At 27.7% G+C, this 7,617-nt stretch overlaps 1 protein-coding gene across 1 annotated transcript; it reads right to left on the reverse strand.

Annotated features, from left to right (window-relative positions):
- Positions 1 to 748: 748 nt before the first annotated feature.
- On the reverse strand, positions 749 to 5,551 carry LOC8286270 (coniferyl alcohol acyltransferase). The gene is made up of 2 exons (XM_002531998.4): positions 4,610 to 5,551; positions 749 to 1,946 (listed from the first exon to the last, which is right to left on the reverse strand). Exons 1-2 carry the CDS (start codon positions 5,024 to 5,026, stop codon positions 996 to 998), a joined length of 1,368 nt encoding a protein of 455 aa, XP_002532044.2. The 5' UTR covers positions 5,027 to 5,551; the 3' UTR covers positions 749 to 995.
- Between the last annotated feature and the right edge of the window lie 2,066 nt (positions 5,552 to 7,617).

Below are 7,617 nucleotides of genomic sequence, written 5' to 3' on the forward strand. Positions count from 1 at the left end.
AAGAAATCTAATAAAAAATAAAAGAAAATATCAAATACCAAAGAAATAATACGATCTAGTATAAAAAATGAGGAGAAGAAACGACAAAGTAAAAAAATAATAAAAGAAATGAATTAAATCAAACCAGTATAAGAATATAAATATTTCAAAAGAAAAAACATAAAAATATATCAATATCGTTGATGATATAATTTTGGAATAAAAATAGAAAATAAAGAGAATATAGAGTATAATTTCCTCTATTAATTATGTACATTGCCGTGCATATGATACCTTATGGGCTATGTTTAGTTTTATTTGTGTACAATTCAAAGTAATTATCGTTTAAGTAGTTTCAATTATAGTAAAAATTAATTTTAATAAAATTAAATATTTTTTTAGTAATATATATTTTAATTTTCACAAATAAGGATAGAATTAGAAAAGATAATTAATATTTCACTAATTTTTTTTAGTGATATTTAATTTATCTTTGAAGTCTAATTTAAATGGTAAGATTATTTGTTTTTGGGCACACTGGATGTAAGAAAATGACTATTCATATTATATATTTTGACCTTCCAATAAAGGTGTGATACTTAATTTAGAATAAAGAATTTCTTTCAAATGATACTTATTTTGAAATGGAAAGAATAATCTTATAAAATCTATAGACTAAGCACAAAATATAAAGATTATAGGAATGAGAATCGTGTGCTTAAGATATTGGAAACGATGGGCGGTCTACCAATGAAAGTTAAGCAATGAATGATAATAACATTTCAACTCATTTTAGGCATTAATTACTGGATCATTGCACATCTCTTCCAAGACAGTGACAGTACATCAAGTGATGCTAATTAATTTAACTGCTCGAATTGTGATGTCTGGAAATTATCACGCCTGGAAAATGAACATCCATAAACTTCTTTGTACAAAACAAAGAGAAAACATGGTTTAATTTAAGGATAACTGTTAAACAAGCTAGCCTGATGGAAATACTTGCTTTAAGATTATCACAGTTCAAAGGGCTTGAAAAAGCTGGCAGCTTCAATCTCTAAGAATTCCAGTTGCTCTCTAAATAGATGCATGTACAATACCCAATCACCATTCCCTGCTGGACTAGGCATTGGCATTACATAACCTGTATTTCCACCCCAAGGGAAATGATATGACCCAAAAGCAGGGATACCCCATCCAAAATCCACTTCACAAACAGGAAATCTTTGTCCTGAAGATATCACAAAAGCTGGTCCATCTTCCTTATTGCTTGCATATATCTTAGAAACTGCTGGCTCTGGCCTATGTGCTTCTACCCAATCAATCAGCCCCAAGAAGTGTTCCTTTGTCACTTCACTTTCCAAGAAATCATGGACTTTATTTGCTACCCAACTCAGCTTATGTTCAATAAGTTCATCAATTTTCATGCAACCATATGGTATGGAAAGGACATTTCCAAAGTAAGTACACATCTTGTCATCACTTAATAACCTACTCCTTCCATCCACAACAATCCCCATCTTTGATACTTTTGTCTTCCCATTTTTGGTATTATTTTTGCTAGCACATTGGGCAATCAGTTGCCACAAGAACGCACTAAATGACTCGAGTTTGGTCCTTTTGTTTCCATTAGAGCTAGCAAGAGATTGTAGTTGAGTAAGTTCATCTGCTTTAACGTAGTATATCCGACTAATAAGATGGTCATGATCATCAAGATTATTGGTTTTAGGATCTTTGGGTAGTGCAAATAAGGAGATGGGTAGGTAAATGTTGTCAAGAGAAGGGTGGATGTGACCAGGACGTCTAGGGTTTAGTAAAGATCGTCTCAAGGATGGAGTAGTTGATATAGGTTTGGATTGAGCTGCTTCTGCCCATGAAACAAGAAACATGTTGGTTGAGTAGGCATCTGCTATGCGATGATCGAATGTGCATCCCACCACAACTCCTCCACATTTCAATTCTGTCGCCTGAAAATTGATTACCAAATCAAGGGGAAAATGTCAAATGATATATGCTGCTTGGTAATCTACCATGCATTATCATATAAAAATAGAGCAGTTTACTAATAAAACATAACAAATCTTGTTAGCTAAATACATATTTATTTATGCTTCTGAATTAGTAAATTTAACATTTTAACTTCGAACTTAATTTTATAGATATCTGATTTTTTATCATTTTCAATATCTAAATATCTTTTTAATTTTCAATTTAACCTAACATGCACTTCAACTTTATTTTTTAATAATATTTAAATACTTTTGTGCGATATATATAAATGTGCAGAATGAAGACATATGTCAAAAAATATTATAATATCACAAAAAAAAAAAGTTTATGTGTCCGTTAAGTTAAATTGAAAGTTAGAATACTATATTGACTAAATAATCAAAATTTAGAGACATAAATATGCATCTAACCAATCTTGTTTATACATAATAACGAATTGCCCATATGAGATGTATATATTGTAACAAGCATGTCAATTACACAGATATCTATGTATTCAATATTTTTATACTAAATAATTAATACATATTTATTATTAAAATTAATAAATATATATCACTCGTCTATCAATTTAATATGTAAGTGAAGACCTCCATATAAAATAAGAAAAAAATATTTATACATACATATGTACTTGCTCAAAATAATGTGTTTATTTATTTATACTATATTCCTATGTATATAAATATAAAAGTTTTGGCTCTTTTACCAATATCTGATATTTTGGTGGATGTGCATAAATGAACTAGACATTTTCTTACAAACATAAGTTGATATTGATTTTAATTTTAAATGAAAATTAGACATATAGCACAAGGATTAATCGTAAAGTTCAAACAAATATGATTAAACTCGATCATGTATTGTAATGTTGAAAGAAGACAAATTATGGTGGCCAATCCCTATTTGATTACTAAAATATGAGCTAATGATTGGAATATTTATTAACAACGAAATGATTAACAACTTTTGAGCTACTTTTAGATTAAGCCTAACCCCACCTCCTAAACACTTTTTATCTTTATCTATTTCGCATGCTTTGTACTAGAGATGAGTATTCAAGAGTATTAGAGAAACATGTTCTAATATTTGAATATAGGCGTACGTATCTCATTACATGAGCAATAGGGGTTGAATATGTAATGAATTAACATAATGATAATAAACAAACTTGAAACATCACCAAATTTAAAAAATAAAAGCTCCAGTATTTTACGTATAGATGTAATAACTCACTTTTTTTGTAAACAAATTATTTTAAAAAAATTGAAATAATAAATATGTACATAGTGTTATAATGACTAATTAAATATTTATAAAATGACGATAGATATACTCGAAGCAGCGGTATAATTGAAAACAAATTATTTAATTAATTAATTTTAATTAATATGCAACTTGGGAGTTTACTTTAAACATAATGGTTAACCAAGGTCTCAATTACACGCAACACAACCAGAAAAATATATTATCTTACAAAGACTTAATTTACTTTCCCTTTTAATTGTTAACCAAGAATAGTCAAGCAAGAAGAATAAATATTAAGCATTTGTTTCCGTGAAAAAGAAAGGATTAGTTTTAGATTAGACAAGTTCAAGTCTTACCAAATGTATGATTTATCTTCCTTTTTTTAAAAAAAAATAAGTTGTTTAATCAAATCAATTTGTATACAATTAATAATATAATGAAGCTACTAGGGTTATTTATACTGCCGACAATTTGAATTATATATATATATATATATATGTATGTATAGGGATCATTCGGTGGGGAGCATGTGCAGATGTTACTCATGTTCTTCAGTAGTATCTAAAGAAACATTAATTGTGGAAAGATTATAGCTAGAGTTATAATATTATAAAGTTTAGTGCTATTCGATTCATAATATATATATATATATATTTAAAAGAATTAAAAGCCATAATTTAGTTATCTTCGATAAAGAAAAAAAGGCAAAAATAAACATATGTATTAAACATGAGAATGATGCAACTAATTTTCTTGAAAACAAACATGTTATTTTCTTCTCCAGAATGGGTGGAAAGGATGTCGCCTTATATGTTTCTAAACAGTATAAAAACCAGTAAGGTTCTGTAAATGAAAATTATTGGATTTAAATTAAATAAGAGTACTGATACACCCGTAACTTTCGTAAGACTTCAAGTTCGAGGATTTCGGTCCCCTCATTGATATAAAATAATATGAATTATGATGCTAATTACAATTAACAAGAAATTATTAATTGGATGCTGCCTCATTGGATAATTAATTGTTTGCATGTTATTACAAATATATATGAATGATTCGGAGGGTACTAAATTATTATTCCTTCCAAATTAGAAAAGTGTTTGAATTATCCCTTCTATATATTATATGGGTTTCTTAAGCTTTTTCTAGTGAGTTTAAAGGGATAACAACTCTGTAGTATAATTCATCTGTTGTTAACTTTCTTATAGTTTTCTTTTTTAAGAAATCATTACGGGTAAAAAAGAAGATGTGGATACATGTCCATATTTGCATCAAATGCGCATGATAACCAGAATATGACAGTTGAAAGCGACGGTTGGAGAGATGGTGATGAAGAAAGGGGAGAGTAGGGTTTATGAGAAAGTTTACAGACCTGGACGGCAAAAACACCATTCTTCTTTTCAGGTACAATTTTGCCGTCAATGCAGACATCAGGATTATACAAGTTGAGGTCTACAAGCTCAGCATCAGTAAAAGCCTCAGAAAAGTCCACGCCACGGTTGTTGCACAAAAGCTCAGGCTCACCCAATGGGTTAGCCACAACCTCACCGGCAAAGGGATAGTATAACACCAGAGCTTCAGCCATGGCCTTCTTAAGAACACTTACCATGGACCCAAAACCCATCTTTGGCTTCTTGTAACAGAAGAAAACCCCGACATCAAGTTGGGGGAGAAGCAAGTCTAGGTTCGAGAGTGGCAGCCAATGTTCCTGCGATGGTAGTACGGCTGCCACCACCTCCTCCTTGCTCACTGTGACACTGAAATAATTTGCCTCTCCATTAGAACCCATATTCTATTCTTGTTGTGTGTGTATATATATGTATATGTGTATGTATATGGATTGATGGATTCAGACATTTATTTTGGAGGATGCTTTTCAATTTATAGGCAAAGTGAATAACATAAATTGAGAAACCCTTCGTTTTTGGAGTCCTTTTCTGCGAACTTAAGTTTTTGTCTTTTCTTTTTTCCCTTTTATTTTTTCATTATCTGATAATCGTATCTATCTGGTACATATAGCCATCACCTAACTCATTTGTTACTACGTTTTGATCGAGTTGAGTTTATAATATTTTATATTATGATGAAAAGAAACCTTAAGTTTCAGCTTTTCCTTTTTTTTTTAATTAATTTTAGGCGAAAAATTGGTAAGGGTGGAAGAGTAGATTCAAACATAAGCCGCTCTGTCAATGGTTCTAAAATTTAAATATTAGTTATTGTTTTTATTGTCCTTTAACTCGTTGAAGTTCAATACAAGGTAAAATGAATAGTTTTTTTTATGTTCTATTAATCAACTGATTTTATATATGCTTGCATGTCTTTTGTTATATTTTAAACTCGTGAATTAATTTTTTAAAGTTTAAAATTTAAAAGTATAATTATAATAAATTATAAAATATAATTAGGAATGTTTAGATTTAGCTAAAGGTTGATTCGAAGCGTGAACTTAATTGGTTAGATTTATATTCGATCTTTGATTAACAGCTCGGTATATGAATCAGTCGGAAATTTTAATAGGTAAGAATCAATTAAGGTACCATATTATATTAAATCTAAACCAATTTTGAAATGAAATCACGGACTCAAATCGATTCAATCTTAAAAAAAATTATAAAATTATTATTAAATTAAAATATTTAGCTTATTTTTTATGTTGACCCACTTATATAAAATATGATTAAATTATATACAAACTATATTAGTTTTAATTTTTAATACCTATTACCTTTGTTAGAAATATAATAGCATAATACGGTGATTTGTTGAAAAATTACGCAATACATTTATTCTTTTGCACTTTAGTTAAATTTAGGCCTTTGTTATATTTAGTTGGTCAATTTGTTCTATTTAGTCAATTTGTAGAATTCCAAAACATAATTTTAGTTTATTTATATGAATTAGTTTAAATGTTTAGTTAAATTTAAATTTAGTTAATACTTAAAAAATAACTAAATTAAATCATATTCTTAACTTTCATAGAACATATAATAGTTATAATAAATGTTATGAAATATACATAATATATAAATTGAAGGTGCGATAAATTTATTTATTTTTTCATTTCTTAAATTTTAAATTTTAATTTTAATTCTTCTTTTGCTATTTAAACCGAAACCGTGCTAAAACCGAACCCTAAATAAGATTGTAATAAATCTGAACTATATAAGCTGTTCAGGGTTTAACCTCTAAATGGCTTTGACCGGTTCTAGACTGGTATTCCCAGATTAACTGGAATAATAATTGGCCTAAAATGAGACTATTTGGAACTGAAAATTGTAATCGGCTGCAGGATAAACGGTTTTAAACCAAAACTAATTCATTGCTTTAGAATTTTCCTCTTTGTTGTTCATAAAGATTTTTTTTTTTTCTTATTACTTTACTATGTCTAATCATGGCAATATTTCTTTATTTAATTGTCATAAAATTTTCAATTGTTTATTATCTGTTTAAGAATTAAGGTTTAATTTTTTAACTTAAATAAATAAAATTAATCTAACCATAAAATAGTCAAAATCTTAGCTATTTCATAATAAAACTATATGAAGATAGAATTATACTCATTTGAATTTATATTTTACTAATTGCCGTGATTGTTATTGCTATTTTGGTTATAAACATTTTTAATTAAACAAATTTAAAATATGCTCCTATTTTGAAAAAGAATGACTCTGAGTTAAAAAAGAAGAATAATTCTATACATACAATTTGACTGATATTATAAATTAAATTACACTTAATTAGCAAATGATTAGATCAATTTATAAACTAAAATAACCCATCTTTATAAAACTATTAAATAAAACTTTTGATAAATGTATTTATCGCTTTTCTCCTCTCTTCTCTTTTTACTTTTATATATCTTATTAATTTTCTCATTTTAATTTTGATTATTCAATTCATTAAATGCGTTGGTTGTTTTATTTATATAGCTATAAGTGATTTATAAAATAAATTAATAAATTATGAAGAAATTAGTTATTTAATTAAATATTGTGCTTTTCTTTTTCTTTTTTTTCTTACTTTAGCTCTTTATGTCATTTGCTAATTATTATTGTTCATGTTGTTGCATAGATTTATTAGAATTATTCTATTTTCCAGTTCTACGTTTCCCATGCCATCACTGAGACTAAAACAAAATGATCTCTTTTCTTTTATTATTAATAAAATTCGTTTCTTTTGTTTCTATATATAATCATATTTATTTTTTAAATTTCTCGGTTTCTTGCAAAATGCAAAAGTATATTTAATCATTTTTTTAGTTCATTTCAAGACGCAAGAAAAAAGTCTGGTCACATCATTATAAAAAAGAAGAATTCTGAAAGATTAAGTGCGATGGATATAATAAGGCTTGAACGACTAATAGATAACAATGATTCCATC

This window comes from Ricinus communis, chromosome 7, assembly GCF_019578655.1.
Source record: "Ricinus communis isolate WT05 ecotype wild-type chromosome 7, ASM1957865v1, whole genome shotgun sequence".
NCBI classification, from domain to species: Eukaryota; Viridiplantae; Streptophyta; class Magnoliopsida; order Malpighiales; family Euphorbiaceae; genus Ricinus; species Ricinus communis.

Coding starts and splice junctions, on each gene's coding strand:
- LOC8286270 (XM_002531998.4), bottom strand. CDS start 5,026: ATGGGTTCTAATGGAGAGGCAAATTATTTCAGTGTCACAGTGAGCAAG. Junction 1,947..4,609: donor ATGGTGTTTTTGCCGTCCAG/GTCTGTAAACTT, acceptor ATCAATTTTCAG/GCGACAGAATTGAAATGTGG.